Below are 23,323 nucleotides of genomic sequence, written 5' to 3'. Positions count from 1 at the left end.
TATAATTGCTCTATAATACGCAATGTGCACGTTTTTATATTTCCTTCTTGCATTTGTGCTTTATATTATTTGATTTGAAATTGTTGTTGCACGTATTAACATTAGCCTCTTATTACTTACTTATTACCTTTTAATTAATATTGTTATTCCAGTTATTCTTTTCCTTTTTTTATTGCACATGTTTACTTTCATTAGAAATATTGATTTTCTTTTATCTTTTAATTCAAATGTTTAGTTTAAGTTTTGCATAAAACAATTATTGTAATGTATGTTTTAACTTATGTTTGTATAAATATTATATTTTATCTTATCCTTTTCTGCACTATGCTTCTTTCATTTCTCATGTACAGTATATATAGATATTTTAGGTAACACTTTATATTAAGGTACACAAATTAACCATCAACTATTCTACAAGTAATAAGCCATTAGTTGATAGATCATATTTGTGTTATTATGGGAGCATTACTATTCTTGTGGCACTGCTGCCTTATTAGGCCCATATTGAGCATATTAAGACCCAAAGTCATGTACAACAACTTCCTTACTTGCAATAAATACACACTACTTAGAGGGTTATTGAGGAAAAACTCTCAACTAATGGCTTATTACTTGTAGAATATGGTCATGTAGAATAAGGCATTAATAAGTATATATATATATACTGCTAACATGCATGTTAATTAACAACTAGCTGATGGTTAATTGTGTACCTTAATATAAAGTGTTACCATCTGTTAACAACCCAATGCTCCCCCAGGGATAAATAAAGTATCCTGACTTGCTTCAACAGGGTGACGTCATCCTGGAAGTAAAAGTAAAAAATCCGGCATGTTCATTTTGAGAAACACCCGACTGACCTGCTTGTTAGTCAAGAACATCATTATCCCTCTGAAAGCACAACCAAGATGCATCCTTTCTCTGCACAAACACAAAGTCAAATTACTTCCGTCTCTTGGACTTGTTGTCCAAAATTGGTTCAGATGACACAAACATCACTAGCCTATAGATCCATTTTCCCTCGAGAGCCTCATTTTGTAGTGTTCGTTGCTGCTGAACCTGAGCCGGAGCGTCTAATTGGACGAAAACAAGCAGCTTCGCATATAATCCAGGGAAACAGAGAGGCGGCCGGAAGCCTTTTAGTTTCTGATGTTGGAGACTGCGGGGGTTCATGCTCTTTGGATAATGAGTGCTCTGGTAATTATGTCCAGAAATGTCCGAGGAAAGAAACACACTCTGGCTCAGGGTATATTTAAGAAAGATGATGCTACCTTTCAACATGAAATCTACAGCGTTTAAAAGTTGGTTTCACCCGGGGTTAAACTCAAAACTTCTGCCGTGTTTGTTTTTAGTTTGGACTTGAGGTACACCAACTCCCTAGATCAGATTTTGTTTCTAGTCAAATTGGAAAATAGGCGCTACATCTGTTCAAAAATACAAATACAGTTATTACGGTTGTTCAAAGTTAAGGAAAGCCCTTTTTCAGCTCTGATGAATAGAAAGTTTGGGTTATAACTTTACAGTTCTTAGAAAAACGTTTGATTAATCCATCAATCAAGTATCTTTCATGCAGCCACCACATACACATGCTCAGGTGGCTTAAGTGTGTACAGCACAACAACTACTTCGTCACAGACAAGGAAATAACCCTGCTGCGGCGTCAACTTCCCAATGAATGATGTCGCTGAGGCTCTGTCTGTCTGTACTGAAGTTAAACTTCAACGAGGTTTAATGAAGAAAGTAAAATAAGCAATAACTAAAGTGGGACAATACGATCAACATACACATATCCAGCTCACTCTCTGTCTTTCCACACAAGCCCAGCAAACAACAGGTGGATTAAATACCTTAAACCAGTGTTTTTCAAAGTGGGGGCGCCGACCCCTCGGGGGGGCGCCGGGGGGGTCACTCAAAGTTTGAGGGAAACAGGATTTTTTTTTTTTTAAAGTTTAATTTTTTTTTTTAGATGTTATTAATAACTGCATATCTATCACTCTGTGTCCTTTGATCAGAATCGATCTTCCGCTACTGAGAGTGAAAATCTGCTCAGCTTTTAGAGCAAGTGAGAGCAACAGTAGTGAATATTTCGCTCTGCAGCTGGATGAGAGCACGGATGTAGCAAATGTCGCAGAATTGCTTGCATACATCAGATTTATTTCAGAAGACAACTTTGTTGAGGAAATATTATTTTGCAAAGCACTGGAAGGCAAAGAAAGCGGAGTGACAGCTTCGATCAGGCAGAAGGCCCCAAATGTAGTGGCATGTTCCATCGGGAGGCACTTGTACACATCATTTAAAAAAACAAATTGCAACAGGGGGGTCCCCGCCAGAGGATAATGCTATATGGGGGTCCTTGGCATGGCAACGTTAGGGAACCCCTGCCTTAAACCACACCCATTAATATACTTCCTGAAGGTGACCAATTACAAATGCGTGCGGTGTCAACAAATAATGATAATGATAGGAACAATAAGCATTTTGGCTACGACATCCCGGATTAGGTAGAAAATGTAAGTCTGTCTGAAAGTGCTATAAATGCATTAATTTAAGGAAAAGGAAATTAAATCGGCATTAACTCCAATTAACACTTTATTCCCACTTAAAACAATAATTTCTTTGAAATTTACTTTAAATTTTTGAGCAGGAATAATGGCCAAAACTACACAAAATGACAACAAATCTGCAAAAAACTCGAATTTCTTTCAACAACAGTGCATGCATGCTATACTATCTCAGTTTGTATTGACCCTCACCTCCGGTCGGGCAGGATGGGGACCCTCCAGCCTCTGATGAAGCTCAGGTTGTTGTCGGACAGCTCCACCTGCAGGGGGAGTTTCGGCACCCAGACGGTCAGCTCCAGCGGCGCGCTCAGGTGCTCGTAGCTGAAGATCACTCTGGCGCTCATGGACCCCCGCGTCTCCTTCCCGTTGACGAACACATAGTCGCAATTCATGGACACCTAAAGGGCAGATCAGGGTGAGAAGTCAGAGACCATCTATATGGAAATGACCCGGACGCTGGCACAGACTCTGAGTGCTGAGAGATGATATATAAAGCGAGGATCTCTCAGATATTTGAATGCGATGTGAGAGTTCAGGGCACATAAAACATCTCTGCCAATACTTCCATTTTGTCTTACAGAAGAGGTTCACCCAAATACATTAAAAGGGAATTGAAGGTTTCACTGCTTTACCTGCCAGGTTTGGAGAGTGTCTTTGACTCAAGAAGAGTTCCATAACACTCAACTTATCTGTTGGTTCATATAAAGAGTCCTCTCCTGCTGATGTTCAGGTGTATATCAGTGTGTAGTGTCTCTACTTTAAAGAGTCCTCTCCTGCTGATGTTCAGGTGTATATCAGTATGTAGTGCCTCTACTTTAAAGAGTCCTCTCCTGCTGATGTTCAGGTGTATATCAGTATGTAGTGTCTCTACTTTAAAGAGTCCTCTCCTGCTGATGCTCAGGTGTATATCAGTATGTAGTGTCTCTACTTTAAAGAGTCCTCTCCTGCTGATGTTCAGGTGTATATCAGTATGTAGTGTCTCTACTTTAAAGAGTCCTCTCCTGCTGATGTTCAGGTGTATATCAGTATGTAGTGTCTCTACTTTAAAGAGTCCTCTCCTGCTGATGTTCAGGTGTATATCAGTATGTAGTGTCTCTACTTTAAAGAGTCCTCTCCTGCTGATGTTCAGGTGTATATCAGTATATAGTGTCTCTACTTTAAAGAGTCCTCTCCTACTGATGTTCAGGTGTATATCAGTATGTAGTGTCTCTACTTTAAAGAGTCCTCTCCTGCTGATGTTCAGGTGTATATCAGTATGTAGTGTCTCTACTTTAAAGAGTCCTCTCCTACTGATGTTCAGGTGTATATCAGTATGTAGTGTCTCTACTTTAAAGAGTCCTCTCCTGCTGATGTTCAGGTGTATATCAGTATGTAGTGTCTCTACTTTAAAGAGTCCTCTCCTGCTGATGTTCAGGTGTATATCAGTATGTAGTGTCTCTACTTTAAAGAGTCCTCTCCTGCTGATGTTCAGGTGTATATCAGTATGTAGTGTCTCTACGTGTCTCCATGCTTTAATGTTCAAAAAGCTCTTTATTTTTCTCATACTGTCTATGCTGCAGCACCTCTTTTCACCCTCTGTCTGAAACCAGAGCCCAGTCTGCTCTGATTGGTTAGCTGGCTGGCTCTCTTGTGATTAATCAAACACTTAGAGATGTCCCGCCCCTTAGCCTATCACGTACAATGTGTTGGAGCGCTAGCCAATAGAAGTGCAAGTGTTATATAGTGACGTCACGATATATAAACCTAACAACATAGGAAACGGAAAATCTCTAAGCGGTTGACCAATCACAACAGAGCCGGCCAGCTACCCAATCAGAGCAGACACTAAATACAAATATGAACCAATGAGCATGAAATGTCCTCTTTTAAATTACACTGTATGTTAATAATTAGCACACCCTGTAATCCCTGCCGTGTGCCACCGACTGCAGCTTTTTATCCAAACACTGCAGCAGCTGATTTTACAGCGTTAACCAGAGACATGGAGCAAGTCAGTGAAAATCAGCTGCTGCAGTGTTTGGTCAGAATTAAAGAGGCTGAGAAACACTGCGGTACACAGAGCTCACCGACTGCGGGCTGTTCTCTCATCTCATTTGCATCTGTTCTGCGGCCGAATGAGTGCTCCTGCTGTATGAGTGACCCAGTGTTTGCTAAGCATGTACAGTGAGCATTCGGCATGCGCCTCACGTCTAACCCTCCACCTCTCAGAATCACAACTACACAGACGCCTAATGCCAACAAAAGCTTTTAGGCATTACTCATGTGATGTGAAGGCCGACAGCAGTGTGACATTTCACATGCGCCTTAGCTTATAACACATACATGGCACATTAATACACATGTTCACGGGTAGGACATTAATGTAATATCATTTGTGAGCGAGTGAGTTCGAATTCAATCTACGGGCAGTGCTACATTTTATTCTCAGCCATTTGTTACTTTAAACCATTCTTTAGCTTTCCCCCGCCTCGTCAGAAAGATCCAGCTCCATTTGAATGATCATAAATACTTGTCCCCCTCTAACGCTAAATTATTAACTGCATTGGAACTGGAGGGCTTTGCTTTCGGGCTGGGAGATTTATCGGGCGGTGGGAGGGAGCTGGCATTGTAATCAGAGGATCTAATCTGCGGAGAATGGAAGTCGGGCGGCCGGTTTTCTCCGAGCTGGAGATTCATCAAAACTGGGAGGAGGTCTGGGTAATATGATCCCCCCCCCCCCCATCACCACCCCTGGATGAACTTCTTAAGATGACAGTCTTTCCCCTCTGCTTCAGCTAATGCGATCGTGCAGGGTTTGACCTCATGTGCGTGCTTGGGGAGTAACGCATTACATTTCATTTAGGATGATCAGGATACAGAGAGATTACAGGTGTTCCCGTACAGATACATAGACACGGAAGTAGTCGGATTACCAAGGATGACGATGTTACAAAACATTTGGAAATAAGGATAGGTAGATGCGCTGGAGAGAACACCGAACACAATATAATACAAAGGGGCTTACTTAAATGATGCTACTGTTTTTCACATCTAACTAGTTATAGTAACGGAATACATTTTTAAAGTAACCCTCCCAACCCTGTGTGTGTGTGTGTGTGTGTGTGTGTGTGTGTGTGTGTGTGTGTGTGTGTGTGTGTGTGTGTGTTAAAGCCGGAGTAACTCAACACAACGACCTCGGCCACCTTAATTAATCTCAGCACGTCTGGCTGTATGCAGAGTGGAGAACATCTGCCTGACATGTACTCCCTGCTCCCCTGAACACACACACACACACACACACACACACACACACACACACACACACACACACACACACACACACACACACACACACACACACACACACACACACACACACACACACACACACACACACACACACACACACACACACACACACACACACACACACACACACACACACACACACACACACACACACACACACACACACACACACACACACACTGAACAGACTCACACACACACACACACTGAACAGACTCACACACACACTGAACAGCGGCCCTATCCGCGGAGCCGCTTCACTTCATGCGGCTATTGCTGCTGATAAACTTGGCTGGCTAATTGCGAGTCAGAAGCTGTTAGCGGCTGCGGGTCTCAGTGTTCCCGCGGGGCCGTTCTGAGGACGGCTTTCACACACTGAGCCGCCACATGCCGTCACACCGCTGCTAATGCGCTGTGGCATCTTCCCTGGTGGCAGCAAATTGCCTGGGTGGAGACAGATCATCGGGACAAGTGAGGGCGCTGCTCGCATTGTGCTGTGTGGCAGCAGAGATGACAAAAGTACACGTCCTTTACTCAAGTAGAAGTACAGATACTCGTGTTTAAAAATACTCTGGTGAAAGTAGAAGTACTGACTAAACTTCTTTACTCAAGTGAAAGTAAAGAGGCTTTGAAGTGTACTTCAGTAAAAAGTACCCATAACTACCAGCTGCTTTAAAGAGTACCTGACCTCCCTTTATATCAATAGAACAATAATGTCATTGTTAGCTAATGAATGTTTCCATGGTGAACAACGGCAACATGACAACGTTTCCATTGGTCCCTCTTCTTTAGAGAAGACCAGGAAGTGATGGATACACGGAACGTGTTCCAACCAATAGGCACGCAGTGACTCTAAAGAATAATGACCACGCACCAACACACATTCAGACTAAAGGAACCAGCTGTTTGGGAAATGAGAGAAGTAGAAAGTACAGGTATTTGTGTTCAACATGTGAGAAGTATAAAGTACAGGTATTTGTGTTCAACATGTAAGAAGTAGAAAGTACAGGTATTTGTGTTCAACATGTGAGAAGTAGAAAGTACAGGTATTTGAGTTCAACATGTAAGAAGTAGAAAGTACAGGTATTTGTGTTCAACATGTAAGAAGTAGAAAGTACAGGTATTTGTGTTCAACATGTAAGAAGTAGAAAGTACAGGTATTTGAGTTCAACATGTAAGAAGTAGAAAGTACAGGTATTTGTGTTCAACATGTAAGAAGTAGAAAGTACAGGTATTTGAGTTCAACATGTAAGAAGTAGAAAGTACAGGTATTTGTGTTCAACATGTAAGAAGTAGAAAGTACAGGTATTTGTGTTCAACATGTGAGAAGTAGAAAGTACAGGTATTTGAGTTCAACATGTAAGAAGTAGAAAGTACAGGTATTTGAGTTCAAAATGTAAGAAGTAGAAAGTACAGGTATTTGAGTTCAACATGTGAGAAGTAGAAAGTACAGGTATTTGACTTCAACATGTAAGAAGTAGAAAGTACAGGTATTTGGGTTCAACATGTAAGAAGTAGAAAGTACAGGTATTTGAGTTCAACATGTGAGAAGTAGAAAGTACAGGTATTTGTGTTCAACATGTAAGAAGTAGAAAGTACAGGTATTTGAGTTCAACATGTAAGAAGTAGAAAGTACAGGTATTTGTGTTCAACATGTAAGAAGTAGAAAGTACAGGTATTTGAGTTCAACATGTAAGAAGTAGAAAGTACAGGTATTTGTGTTCAACATGTAAGAAGTAGAAAGTACAGGTATTTGAGTTCAACATGTAAGAAGTAGAAAGTACAGGTATTTGTGTTCAACATGTAAGAAGTAGAAAGTACAGGTATTTGTGTTCAACATGTGAGAAGTAGAAAGTACAGGTATTTGAGTTCAACATGTAAGAAGTAGAAAGTACAGGTATTTGTGTTCAACATGTAAGAAGTAGAAAGTACAGGTATTTGAGTTCAACATGTAAGAAGTAGAAAGTACAGGTATTTGTGTTCAACATGTAAGAAGTAGAAAGTACAGGTATTTGTGTTCAACATGTAAGAAGTAGAAAGTACAGGTATTTGAGTTCAAAATGTAAGAAGTAGAAAGTACAGGTATTTGAGTTCAACATGTGAGAAGTAGAAAGTACAGGTATTTGACTTCAACATGTAAGAAGTAGAAAGTACAGGTATTTGGGTTCAACATGTAAGAAGTAGAAAGTACAGGTATTTGGGTTCAAAATGTAAGAAGTAAAAGTAAAAAGTCGTCAGAAAAATAAGTAGTGGAGTAAAGTACTGATACCAGAAAAATTTGCTTGAGTACAGTAACGCAGTATTTGTACTCCACTACTTCCCACCTCTGTGTAGAAGCGGTCACATGATGCTATGGGTTAAATAAAGGTGAAGACACACATGATGATGATGAGGTGGAAGAAGTACTCAGATCTTGTAATTAAAAGTTAAATTAGAAATACCAACGTGTAGGAATACTCTGTTAGTAAAAGTCCTGTATTCAAAAATACAAAAGTATTGGCATCTAATGTAAATATATGTAATGTACCAAAAGTACTCATTATGCATATTGGTCAATTTCACAGTCTGTGTTTATCAAGCTGGTAAAGGTGGAAGAAGTACTCAGAACTTGTACTTCAAAGTTAAATTAGAAATACTCTGTTACAAGTACAAGCCAAATGTTACTCAAGTAAAAATAAAAAGTATTGGCATCTAAATTGACCAAAAGTAAAAGTACTCATTATGCAGATTTCAAAGTCTGTGTTTGTCAAGCTGGTAAAGGTGGAACTGATTGACTGTATTTAATACAAACAAAAGTATTGTGTGCCGACACCTCGGCCAAGATAACCCCATGACAGTTCTTCTGTCAGGTTTGTCAGAGTTCCTCTAAAGCACCTGAAGACATTTCACAACTTCTTCACAGGCTGACGCTCTCCTCAGTCGTTCCCTTTCAACAGAGAGACACCAACGAGCCAGAGAGCCTCCAGGGACCGGAGAGTGACTGATCAAAACCCATTTTAGTCTTTTAGAGGGTGGAAAACACACATACAAAGAAATAAAACACTGAGGCTCTAATTCATTATTCATCATTTCATTAATAAACCTGTCTGAGTCAAATAAGCCGATAAAATCAACACAGAATGAGTGATGTGACAACAACAACAAAGCAACCTCCCATTTAAAAGTTGTTTGTTGGTTTTTGTACAGTGGAGTGTGACAGAGCAGTATATATGTCTTACACTTAAAAGTATATTGGACTTTTATGTACTTAAATACGGTGGCCGACCGGGGAGAACACGCTGCAACGGCTGCACTTTCAGAAACGATGCAAATATAGAAACACAAATGTGCTAACACATGAAAGTAAATGAAGTAACATCTTCACCTTCTTGAAGTGACAAACAAAACGCTGGGAGACGCTCGAAACTCAAAGGACGCCGGGGGAAACTAAAAAGTGACGCTCACAGCTGGGACCCGAGCGCTTGGTGACATTCGGAGATGATAAAGTTTGCCACCTGTATCTGTTGTTGGAAACTTACCAAGAGATGACGTGTTTTGGCTTTAACAATGTGATCACATGTTATTGCAGAACTGTTGTCAGACTAACTCTGCCAACAGTAGCCAACTTTAATGATGATTAATAATCATCAAACGCTCCGGTCCCAATTGTGTGCGACACTTTTTAAAGTCCCCCGGTTTCCGTAAGCTTTATGCAATGTGGCTCAGTGGGGGTGGTGCGCTGAACTTAGTGCGCTGAACTTTGAATCAGGGGATAGCAAGTTCGAGTCCCAATTGCTCCTGTGGGGATTGTCCACAGTATTGAGTATGTAAGTCGCTTTAGATGAAAGCGACGAACAAGTAATGTTTTGTATTGGCAGCATTTTGTTTATGCAGAGCTTTTAGTCAATGATGTTTCGTGAAGTTGTTAGATGTTTTATAAGTTAGTTTCTTCGTTTGCATGTGTTTTGGCACATTTGTGTTTTAAAATTTGCATCGTGTTTTGGGCTGTTGAAGCACGTCTGCCGTTGTCGGCCACCGTATTTATTCGCAGGAAAACGTCTTGAGGTAAAAATATCTCGTGCTTCACATTCAAAGGTTGTGTTTGTCAGATGCACAAAGCTACCGTGTAGAAATGGCAATGCCATTCTTCTGACCTGAGCTCCTCCAACAAAGCAACATATATCATAAAAAATACAAATGAAAAAGTAGTGCAAAAAGTCTATTTACATTTCAATGGAATATGATATGTACAAGAACAGAATATTAAATAAAAAAATGTAAAGCCAGTTGAGGTGGTTCGGGCACCTAGTTAGGATGCCACCTGGGCGCCTCCCTAGGGAGGTGTTCCAGGCACGTCCAGCTGGGAAGAGACCAAGGGGTAGACCTAGGACCAGGTGGAGGGATTATATCTCTTCGCTGGCCTGGGAGCGCCTTGGGACCCCCCAGTCAGAGCTGGTTGATGAGGGGAAAGGGACGTTTGGGGCTCTCTGCTGGAGCTGCTACCCCCGCGACCCGACCACGGAGAAGCGGGAGAAGATGGATGGATGGATACATACGGTTTATTGCGGTGATAACTATTATTATAAAAATTAGTATATTGCAAGAGCTTCATATTCATATTGCTTCATACCGGACTTGAACTTTAGTTGCCACGGTAACAAGGTAACTGCAAGCACAGAAAAGGTCCTTCCAGAAAAAAAGAAGAATAATAAAAAGACGCACACAAAGGACTCAACATTGTGTGTTTCCCGGCTGGAGATGCAATTATTGTCTAGATGTGGCTGGAAGTAAACAGTGCTTAAGCGGCTCGTTTAACAGACTGCGGGAGGACAATTGATAATCTTTTTCCAGCCACGTTTCAATGTCACCACATAACAAAGAAGAACAATGGAGCCATCTTGGTGACACTCACTCATCCTGCCTGGCATGTGTTTCCGTACAGAAACTGCATTTATCCCGGGTTTTCATTCTCAAATTTAAATATTCACTCAATTAGCTGCCACCATATTCTGCCAAACTCCACTTAGGGATAACACATGAATTAAATGAGCGGGGAATGAAAGATGACATATGGGTAGCATTACTGGGATTGTGTCTCGGAGCTGTTACGAAGCTGTTTCTCCGTGTGATGGATGTGAGCGGCGTCAAGAGCAGAGCAACCGACGAGCTCATTTGGCTCTGTTAGCTAAATGAGCCAGCCCCCATTAGCCTGTTGTTAGTGGGATTAATGACGCTCAGGTGAGCATGCTCTGTTGTTCTGGGAATCGAGGGAGTCTTTTGGGTGCAATTATAAAAGAAATCCTCATTATTTTTTTCATATTGCAAAGCAGTGATGTTTAGAATTTTAAGGGTAGTTCATTTCAATTGAAAAACACGCTCCACTGCTGGCTTTGAGGGCTATGAAAGAAGGATATGAGCTTTCATAGTCTGTATATCCCCAGCAAATACAACTACATGATGTGGCCAAAAGTATGTGGACACACTTTTATATAATGTTATTTATGCTGGCAAAAAAAATCAACCAATCGTATAGCTTAGTTCTTGTTTTTAAAATACTCAATTTGGAGTTTCATTTATGGCAAACGAGTCGAGTTGGCTTTCCAGTTTTTTACTATTTTGAAGTCAAGCCTGTGAAGTCTTTCCCCACCAATCATTTAAAGGTGGGTAGGTAAGTTTCAGAAACCGGCTCGAGATACACTTTTTGTTATATTCCATGGAATGCTCTTAACATCCTGATAGCAATGAATATCTGAAGTGCTTTGACAACAAATCCATAAAAAAAATGTCATCTGTGGAAGCCGTGGCGCTGTAAAAAGTACAACCAATCCGGGCCGGCTAAACGGATTGGATGGCCTACCTGCCTGTCAGCCTTCCATCGGGGCACAAACTAATCTCGTGCCCTCACTGGTCATGTGCGTGTTCGTGTGTGTTGGAGGAGGGGCTCTGTGAGGAAGTGGCAGATTTTCTCCGGTTGTGTATTTTCAAATTCTAGCGATCTCAAGCCGGTTTCTCAAACTTACCTACCCCACCTTTACGTTCATTTGGGTCGTTGTTTTTATTTTTGAAGGCAGCATCAGGTACCGAGTGCATTGGTAGGGTTGGGCACAGGAAAGGCAGATGTGTTTTCATTTGACAAGCCACAGGGCAGGCACAAGGTAAAGCAGGTGTTCTTAGTATTGTATTTATACTCTGGCCTTGACATTGGATGTAATCCCGGCGTTAGATTCCCAACTTGGTATCTCAGCCTCTGCAGTATTACTTCATGGACCTGGCTTTCACAATTTGGGCATTGCATTGTGGAGAAAGGTGCCCTGCAGTCTATGTCATTCAATGTTGTGGCATTAAGATGAACCTTAATGGGAATTCAGGGACACAGCTCCAGGTAAACATGTGGCCAGCTGCGTTCACACACATGTCTGTAGATTAAATGCACATTTGATATTTGGCTAAGGGTTGTGCATTAATTGCAATTCAAGGGATCTCATCCAATTAATAACATGCTTGCATTTTCTCCCGCACAATTATTGCTGCCATGTCAAGCAATCATTAAACAATGCCTTCTCTCCTGAGCTGCAGAGAGCACACAGTAAACAGGATGTGTTGGGTTTCCAGTGCTACACAAGGGAGAATGTGTCACTCGAGTATGCAGCCTTCAGCCAGGTGCATGTGTGCAGGGTGACCACAGGCATGAGATGTAATGTGCAGACACAAGGCCTTATCTGTGCCTTCACATGAGTTTTATATGAGTCACAGTGCCAGGGGAGAGTGTGTGTGTGTGTGTGTGTGTGTGTGTGTGTGTGTGTGTGTGTGTGTGTGTGTGTGTGTGTGTGTGTGTGTGTGTGTGTGTGTGTGTGTGGGATGGAGGTGTCTGCTTGTGATGGCCGGCAAGTCCTCCTTTCCCCCAAAGACAAGCTTCTCCATCCTCTCCCAGCGTGTATAGGGAGCCTAATACAGTTTCCCACACACACACACACACACACACACACACACACACACACACACACACACACACACACACACACACACACACACACACACACACACACACACACACACACACACACACACACACACACACACACACACACACACACACACACACACACACACACACACACACACACACACACACACACACACACACACACACACACACACACACACACACACACACAAGCTAGCGACAGCCGTGCACATACAGGATTGGCTTATCTGCTCTTGATGCACATTGCAGCTTAGTTATTTCCAAGGAACTAAAGAAATAAAAATGACAGCCTCTCACCTATTTTTACCCGCAGAGTTGGAAAAGGAATATATAACAAGAGTGTGAGCTGCAAACATTCAAATGAGGAAAACACAGCGCGGAAAATAAAGCTTTATTCAAGGGAAGAAGTCTTGCGTTTTAGTTAAAATGCTGGTGGAGTCTCGAGGCACGAGGCCAGCAGGAGACGTGACAAGATACTTGCAAGCTCTGAATGTATTTAGCATCTGCAGTGCTCAGAATAAGAAAAAACACGAGTATCTAATTAGAATAGATTGACGTGGCTTTTGACATGACAGTAAAGTATGTGTGGTATAAAGACACACAAAGTAGAGGAGTGTTTCCGGCTTTATCTGACGCACTCTTTTACACTGGAAAAAATGCTGGTCCACAAACAAGTTAAACAATAATGAAATAAGCTGTTTTCAATTGACATAAGAACAAGTGGCAATGAGCTTGGTAAGATTGATTGAAATAATAATAATAATAATGCATTACATTTTTTATTAGAGCGCTTTTACAGGTGCTCAAAGCGCTTTACAAGTACACATTACACATATTAGTAAGAGTCATTACTGCGGACTTTACCCACAGGAGCAAATGCGGGTAAAGTGTCTTGCCCAAGGACACAACGGCCCGACGCAGTGGCGGCCGAGGCGAGATTCGAACTGGAGTTCACCAACGCCCCTTGATCTGATGACCAACGCTCTAACCACTGCGCCAAAACCGAAAGAGATATTTAGATAAATCAGATCTTGCAGTTAGCTGGGAGAACTCATTTTGAACTATATTTGACCAGAATCAGGAGATGCTGTGTTTTCTGTTTTCTGATGTGAAATGGTGATTTTCTAATAAATATGTAAACAAATAAGTGTTTCATCTGAGATACAACTCAAAATACGATTTTTTTACTTACATGTAAAGGGGACCTATCATGCAAAATGCACTTGTTGATGTCTTTTATACATAACTATGTGTCCCCTGTGTGTAGAACTCACGCGGCGTCAGAAAATCTCTCTCTTTTCCTCCGTACCCAAATCTCTAAAAACGGGGCTACGACATAGCTGATCCAGATTTGTGTCCGATATGATGTCGAATCGGCGGCATACCCACAGCACTATCAGAAACGTTGCTATCAGAAACAATGCCCGACTGTTTTGGACGTAATATGGTCGGTGTTCACATTAGCATCGCTAACACTCAGAGCTAACCTGTGCTGGAGAGCATGTGTGTGAAGAAGCAGGAAGTAGAAAGGAACTCACCTTGTGGTGTAACCGGCAAGAGAGAAAGCCTTTCAGCTCCAGACTGTTTCAGAGAGGATCCTTGATAATCCATGATATGGCGTTTCATCACGGCAGCATTTAGTTTAGACGGTAGCTGCTGGTAGAATCTCCCACATGTCAGGCTCCGCCCCTCTTTTTTTAATCAATTATTTTATTTTTGAAGCTTTATACATAAAATCAGCACTTTTGAAACAGGAAGTGAAATAGAGGGATGTGAGGCACGGCTAGAATGGGTGATCTGTTTGGTATTTTCAGCAAAACACTTCATAGACATGTTTTTTATATATTATTATATATCTGAGACCTACGCTACTGCCTACAAATAGCATGATAGGTGACCTTTAACAAGATGATGCATTGTCTAAAAGCAAGACCCGATATCTCACTGCAGTGTTACTTCTGAAGTTAGTATGTCTTACACAGAGTTCGCGTTAACCGAATATTTCCCGTCAATGACGGATTTTTTTCTAACAATGACGGAAAAATCTGAAAGCAGTCGGTCATTTTGACGGATTAGAACAAACTCGGAACAGCGCCAAAATGTCCACCAGCGGCCCACATTATATTACATCCTTAGTGGCCAGGTCGACTGAGGGCGATCTACTCTACTGTAGTCTGAACTATTATGTAGTCATTCTCACCCCTGTCCAGTTGGTGGCGAGTGTGTGCATATTAAGTAGCTATTGTCTAGTCTTGTTTTTGACCTCGTTGTCTAACCGGCTTTAGCAATCGCAAAATGTCACGGCAGCTGATCGTCCGAAGCTTTTTTAATAAGCCCAGTAGTTGTGATGGTGTGGATAAACGAGGTGAAAAGAGGGATTGATGCGGTGGAGGATGAAGGACAAGCCAAACTAAAACTGACAACGTTCAGCCAGCGGCAGAGGGACAAGCAAGTGGCAAGGAGTTCAAGCGGGAGTACCGGGTTCAGTGGGAGCAAGAGTTTAAGGCAAGATGGCAAAATGTTCTGCGACATCTGTAGAGAAGCTAAGATGAGTAACGGATTCGTCCGAGGGTGCACGGCGATAATAAATCATTGATGTTGACATGAAAAGTGACCACACTCTGTTCATCTTTTTTTTTTCATGCCGTTAAAAGTTCTGTATGAATCATTAAAACAAATGAATGAATGAGCATTTGCTGCTCAGTACCCAAACATAAATATGAAATATGTCTCTTCATTAAAACATGAAAAATAAAATGACGGGTAATAATGGATTATGACGGAAATGTTACGATCCTGACGGACAACGAAAAAGTCTAACGCAACCACTGGTCTTATATCAGGTGTAAAGATATATTCTGACTAGATATTAGACAAAAATACTTGGCAAGATTTCGAGTTTTTGTCGTGTACTTCAGTATTCTGGGGACGTTTCATTGAACTGTCATGACTGGAGTATTTCCTGCGCCTGAAGGGCTCATTTTAAATGATCTGGATTGTTCCATGGCAGGCGCACTGGAGCGAGCCCACTCAATATCACACGGCCCAGCGACCTGTCTTTAATGGATAATGAAAAATGATCAACAACGTGCTGAGGCAAGCCGTCCCAAAGCAACACCTGTTCCTCTCCACAGCTTTAACCACACCCCACCGTTCTGTACTACACATGTTCTGACATCATTGTTTGTTCACCATGTAAAGCGGCCTTGAGTCCCTTGAAAGGCGCTATACACATGTCATCTATTATTATTGTCATCTTAATAAATAGTGTATTATTTTGTTGACATATTAGCATTAAAGGTTTTTACAGAGAGATACTGTCGAATACAAATCTCACTTTCCATGTTTTTTAGGATTTCATGTGACACAAATCAGCCTAACGATATATGAACAAACGCCTTTGTAATAATCTTAAGAATAAATATAGAAATACAAATGTGGTGAGAGTCCTGGTGTAAAATAATTTAGAGGAACTGGCCTTTAAGATGTGTTTTGCAAAATGGATACGTCTTGCACGACACAACAGGTCAAAATGGTAAATATTTAACCACAACATATTCTATTACCTTCAGCCTTCCCCATTTAGATCTGTGACATAGTGACATCAACTACGTTCTCTATTAACAGAACATTGGCCCTTCAATAGTGTTTTTATTTGTCAGACAGTTTATAGATTTTTTATCTTCACGGTCATCTGTTTATTTGTCCTACTCTGTAATGCTGGTTTATTTCTATTTCCTTTTGGAGATGTTTATATTTTAGAATTGTTTATTTCTCTTTGAATGTGTTATTATGTGCAATGCCTTGTTTTGTTTTATGCTGCTGCAACAAAGTACTTCTCTTATCTTATCGTATCCTATTTGCTAGCGCTCCAACACTTTGTATGTGACACACACACACACACACACACACACACACACACACACACACACACACACACACACACACACACACACACACACACACACACACACACACACACACACACACACACACACACACACACACACACACACACACACACACACACACACACACACACACACACACACACACACACACACACACACACACACACACACACACACACACACACACACACACACACACACACACACACACACACACACAGCCTGCGGCTATTGCTGCTGATAAACTTGCAGAGCCGGCCAGCTAACCAATCAGAGCAGGCTGGGCTCTGGTTTCAGACAGAGGGTGAAAGGAGGTGCTTTAAATGCATTAAAACATGGAGCCGCTCTTTAAGATGCAGTATTGTCGTGCATCATGTGTGTATTGCTGTTCATGGTGAGTGATGACTTATAGGCCGGTGCCAAGGACACATTTTATGCAAGTGAAAAGTAATTTAAATCTGAATAGGCTTTATAACAGAGTGGATTTGACATTATTCAAATATGATGTATTCATCTGTTGAATTGAAGGATTTCTGTTATCACGAAGACGAGCCTTGGAAGTCAGTGTTGATCACGCTGCGAGTCACGTCCGTCCTTCTCTCCCGACGGCTGTTCCCGGCGCAGAGTATTAACATGCAGCTGTTACTGTATTTAAAGTTTCCAAGAGCTGCATGACCTTTACATGACAAGGAGACGGAGTTGGAGAAGTACAGACTACTTAAAGAAGAATACAGCTATGAGAGTCCCTAGGTTAAAACACTGCAGGTCCTTGTTGCTGCACGCAGAGTTTATTTGCTCACATAATTCATGCTCAGACAGTTAGCGTCAAACCTCCTGGTGATAATAAAGTGTGAGAAAGACAGCGGGAACAATACACACTTAACTTCTCATCCGGCTGCCTTTGTTACCCTTTGTGCAGCAAGCGCTCGTGTCCAACAACCAGTGAACGTCACGGATAAAGTGATGATAGAAAGAGTCGTTACATTAGACACCTTTAAGAAGAAAAACCTTAACTGCTTAAGTTACCAATTATAGTTTTACATTTAAAGAATAACCATGGCAACACTTTCCCAAGAGGATATTTGAGTAAAATCTATTAGTTTGGTTTTGTAGGGAAACATAAACAGATTGCATGGAGAAATGTATGGTTTGCCTATTCAATAGATCTCCTTCTAATACATTTACTTCTACTTTACGACACTTGCATTTACTTTGGGGTCTGGAAATATATTTGTTCGTAAACCTATCAAGATCCATCCATCCATCTTCTCCCGCTTATCCGTGGTCGGGTCGCGGGGGTATCAGTTCCAGCAGAGAGCCCCAAACGTCCCTTTCCCTCATCAACCAGCTCTGACTGGGGGGTCCCAAGGCGCTCCCAGGCCAGCGTAGAGATATAATCCCTCCACCTGGTCCTAGGTCTACCCCTTGGTCTCTTCCCAGCTGGACGTGCCTGGAACACCTCACTAGGGAGGCGCCCAGGTGGCATCCTAACTAGGTGCCCGAACCACCTCAACTGGCTTCTTTCGACGCGAAGGAGGAGCGGCTCAACTCCGAGTCCCTCCCTGATGACCGAACTTCTCACCTTATCCCTAAGGGAGACGCCAGCCACCCTGCGGAGAAAACCCATCTCGGCTGCTTGTATCTCGTTCTTTGGGTCATGACCCATCCTTCATGACCGTAGGTGAGGGTAGGAAGGAACACGGCCCGGTAGACAGAGGGCTTTGCCTTCTGGCTCAGCTCCCTTTTCGTCACAACGGTGCGGTAAAGCGACTGCAGTACCGCTCCCGCTACTCCGATACTCCGGCCCATCTCACGCTCCATTGTTCCCTCACTCGAGAACAAGACCCTGAGATACTTGAACTCCTTCACTTGGGGATAATCACGAATTATCATTATACGCACAAAAGAAAAGTGTATATATTTCTCATTTTGTTGATTATATAACAAGTAATAACTTTATTGGGAGAGGACATCTTTACCAAACAATAATTAAATGGCTTTAAACTAACATTTGCTGCAACTGCTTTAAATTTCAGTTACCATTTTGTTCATAAAAACTATCCATTAAATACATTTTCAGTTTAGGTTAATGATATGTCTCTTATCTGAACCTGCAAACCATTCGTTATTCTATTTTGAATGCTACTTCTATTGTGGTAAGGTCTTCTTGTTATGCATTTGAAAATCCCTGCTTCTAGAAATAGCCATATAAGAAAAGCTCATTGCTTTAGTATCATTATAGGTTGTTGTTTCTGCCATCTGAGGACACATCTTTTAATTTGATCAAACGAGCGGACCACACGGCAACACTTCACTGTACTGCTTATACAATTATACACTCTGCATATAGTGCAATCTATTGTGACTGTAATTGACTGGAGAAAATAATAAGGGTGTAATCACAGTCTCTTCTGTGCACTGCAAGTTGTTGTGATCGCATTTTGCATTTATTTAATCAACCGAAGACACGTCATATTGTATCTCAGCTTGGATTCCCTGCGAGCCCGAGCGGTGATTGTTCCCAGGAACCTGAAGTACTCGTGTCAAATCTGCATCGCACTTAAAGAGGAGCAAGAGATGCTGGGATTTACACTGCGGCACTTCAGGTGAGCAGATCTCTGAGAGGAGAGGGAGCGGTTGAATAATTTTAGTTTAAGAAGGTTTAGAACAGAGGGAAATGAACAGGGAGTGTCAGCCATGATAAGAGCTGTTTGATTTCTCTAGATCAGTCGCAGGGGGGGGGGCGCCAGGCCTCAGATGAGTTGAGGCCAAATCTCATATTTAGACTTTTTTTTTTTACATATAATTGTAACGCAATACATGATTGTCACTAAAAGCCTTGTCTCTACATTACAATAAAATATAAAAAATAATTGATTAATTAATTTGAATAAAAATTCAAGTTAGTAACTAAAGGCATAAAAAGACAGAAATATATAATTCTTTCTTTAATAGAAATGTTTCTTCTGCCCGTAAAGTGTCCAAACCGGGCTTTTCTGGATAAGCGCATTTTTAAAACATAGCAGTGGCGAGCCGTCAGGGCCCTTTAGGCCAGGGATGGGCAAATGGTGGCCCGCGGGCCGCATGCAGCCCCCACCTACTCTTTTTACGGCCCTCAGGTTAATTTATCCATCCATCCATCTTCTCCCGCTTATCCGTGGTCGGGTCGCGGGGGTAGCAGTTCCAGCAGAGAGCCCCAAACTTTCTTTTCCCTGGCGACATCAACCAGCTCTGACTGGGGGATCCCAAGGCGCTCCCAGGCCAGCGAAGAGATATAATCCCTCCACCTGGTCCTAGGTCTACCCCTCGGTCTCTTCCCAGCTGGACGTGCCTGGAACACCTCCCTAGGGAGGCGCCCAGGTGGCATCCTAACTAGGTGCCCGAACCACCTCAACTGGCTTCTTTCGACGCGAAGGAGGAGCGGCTCAACTCCGAGTCCCTCCCTGATGACCGAACTTCTCACCTTATCTCTAAGGGAGACACCAGCCACCCGGCGGAGGAAACCCATCTCGGCCGCTTGTATCCGCGATCTCGTTCTTTCGGTCATGACCCATCCTTCATGACCGTAGGTGAGGGTAGGAACGAAAATGGCCCGGTAGACAGAGAGCTTTGCCTTCTGGCTCAGCTCCCTTTTCGTCACAACGGTGCGGTAAAGCGACTGCAGTACCGCTCCCGCTGCTCCGATTCTCCGGCCCATCTCACGCTCCATTGATCCCTCACTCGAGAACAAGACCCCGAGATACTTAATAGGTTAATTTATAAACAACGTAATTAATAAAAAATTATTTTTTAAATATATTTTTAATTTGTTTTACTTGTAGTTCTGATACCGTCCACTAGACTCCTAGTTACGTCGCGAGCTGCGTACATGATTTCAAATACCGCAAAATAATCTGTGACGCAGTATTGTGTTTGTTTCCCGGGGCAACCCTCACAAGAAACACCGGCTGTTGTTATTCCTGCTGTGACGTTAAGTTGCCTCTTGTAATTATGCCTTTACAAGCTTCAAAGTTGTTTTTATCATCTGAATTTAGCAAAACAAGTTTAATATTCTTAAAACCAAGACTTTGTTTATTTGAAATCAGATGAAAATTGTAAGGCAATACATGATTGTCACTAAAAGCCTTGTCTCTACATTACAATAAAATATAATTGATTAATTAATTTGAATACAAATTCAAGTTAGTATTAAAGGCATAAAAAGACAGAAATGTGTAATTCTTTCTTTAATAGAAATGTTTCTTCTGCCCGTAAAGTGTCCACACCAGGCTTTTCTGGATAAGTGCATTTTTAAAACATAGTCATTGTCCATGCCGGTCTCAGATTATTTGTCCTAGTTGCTCCGATCAGATCGGTCTCCTCCATTTTGTAGATTATTAATGACTTTTGAATCCACATAAACACATCGGCAAAATCTGGCTTACTTTGAGCGTGTTTTAAACAGTTTAATCCCTTTGTGAATTGTTTCCACTTCCGCGCCGTCCTTTAATTTCTTCATACAGCGGGAATCCAGATGAATGAATCCTGAGTCCAATAACCATCAAAGTCTCTCCAATAGTGCTCCTTGATTACGCTTTCATCCTCCTTTAACAAAATACTTCACATCCATCAAGTTTGTGACAGAAGTTGTAGCATTTTGAGACTTTGAAACTTTAATTACCGCTGTTGCGGGGGGCGCAACTTCCAACAGGAGTCATTTGGGGGGGCTCTTGGGAAAAAAGGTTGGGAACCCCTGCTCTAGATGATAGGAAAGGAGCTTCAATGCTTCCTTTGTTATCTCCTTGAGCCTAGGATACATTGGACCATCCTTTACAATAAGGAAAGGAGAAAATGCTTTCCCACAATTCCTTGCAGCTGCGACATTTGAAAAGATGCAGCATTCAGATGTTGCCTTCTGTATACAATTAAACACAGGAATTTCACTATAGTACTGTCTTTCTAATAATGCCCCAAGCTTTTTCTTGCTATGTAATATGTATGTTCACTTTTATTAGCATGTGCTGTGTTGTTAGCCTCCATGTTGCATGTTTCTAATGAGTTGATTACTTTTCTTTAGGGTGACTTGCTAAATCTGTCCAAAACTACTGATGGAAATGTGCCTTGTTTGAATGGTGGTATACGCAGTGTGCCTTTATAAGTTATGCATATATTGCATAAAGTACTATTTATTCTTAAAACAAATGTACGCAATCATACTAACTGGGATTCAGGAGGATTAATTGGAGTGGACAGCAGAGCTAGCAACAATTTAATTTCACTTTCCTTTCATACATCTTGATTCAAACCTTGATAAGGAAGTAACATATCTTTCCAGTTGATAGAAAGAAGTATTAGGACGCATTGTTAGTTGTCCATTCACGGAAAAAGGTAGTTTGCCCACAGCAGAATAATGTTAATAGTGTACATGTAGTGTCTTTTCCTAAATCCTTATGAATTCTCCTTCACATCGTTCCGTAACCCCTTGATCTTTTCTCTGAGGTGAAGGACAAGTGGTTTGGAAAAGACGTAGGATCTGATTTGTTTGAGGATTCGACCAGAGCCAAAGTGTCTCCTTGACAAGCAGCATGTGAGGTCTTTCAAAAAAGCTGCTCCCTGTAACCATATTGATTTATCAGTAGACTTTTATGAACATCCATTGATTTTGTCCGAGGCAAAAGGGAATAATCAAATCACCAGTACATATGGAGCGACCCACAATAAAGCTTTTATGCTTCCCTGATATTGCGCGTGCTGCTGGGCCACTCTCCAGTATTACTGCGAGAGTAAGGGGATTACTTCTGTCTAAATTGACATCTTATCCCAGATACAAAGATGAAGGAAATCAGGTTTACTGTACCTTAACAATGTCTTCATTGGAGGACTTGCACTGCACAAAGGCAGAGACGTCAGTGACGGCTCCATTCATCTCTATGGAGACCATCTTCACAGGAATAGCCACTGTGCGTCCAGTCAGAATCGCTGTGTTGATGATTTCAGTGTCCTAGGGAGAGAGGGGGAACATATAGATTTATAAAAGTACTTTTCACACACAGAATGAAGCTCAAAGTGCTTCAACAATATGGCACACAAGATAAACGGTAGATAAGACATTACATTCAAGCATTATGACATGACATATAGATATATATGGCAGATGCTATTAACACCCGGGCTACACATTAGATACTGTTTTGGATGTATAGGTATATATGGAAATGTTTCTTTGATAACTTCATTCCCTTGTGCTGCTGCGTCGTAAGGCACTTATTATCTTAAGCACTGTAGCTGTATACACCCGGGTGTTGTACTGTATGCATCTCTTCCTGCTCTTTCTACGATCGCTTGGTAAGGTTACCTGAACATCAGGGACAACAAACACCTGTGCTATATTGTGAACATGGCTGTAAGGTAATAAATGTCCCACAGACCCCCCGTGATGAAAGGGGGTTCATTCATCTGAAAGAAGTTATGAGACGTGATGTTTTTTGGGGTGGGTGTACATAGCCGAATAGCTGCCGCGTGTCGATTTACACCCGGGTGCAAATAGACACTCAGATAACCCATTCAGTGAAAGTGAAAAAAATAGGACAACATTAACAAATACTATAAAATAATAAAAA

General features: G+C 41.7%; 1 protein-coding gene across 1 annotated transcript in view; it reads right to left on the bottom strand.

Moving 5' to 3' along the window:
• The window catches only part of tmem132e (transmembrane protein 132E), a 204,008-nt gene that overhangs the window by 51,100 nt on the left and 129,585 nt on the right, over positions 1–23,323 (bottom strand). The window contains exons 4-5 of the mRNA XM_034098851.2: positions 22,561–22,704; positions 2,754–2,959 (exon numbers count right to left, since the gene is read on the bottom strand). Of these exons, the coding sequence (XP_033954742.1) occupies positions 2,754–2,959; positions 22,561–22,704 (350 nt within the window). The remainder of the gene's footprint in view (positions 1–2,753; positions 2,960–22,560; positions 22,705–23,323) is intronic.

This window comes from Pseudochaenichthys georgianus, chromosome 14, assembly GCF_902827115.2.
Source record: "Pseudochaenichthys georgianus chromosome 14, fPseGeo1.2, whole genome shotgun sequence".
NCBI classification, from domain to species: domain Eukaryota; kingdom Metazoa; phylum Chordata; class Actinopteri; order Perciformes; family Channichthyidae; genus Pseudochaenichthys; species Pseudochaenichthys georgianus.
Note: the sequence above shows the minus strand (reverse complement) of the source record. Positions and strands in the feature narration are given on the sequence as shown.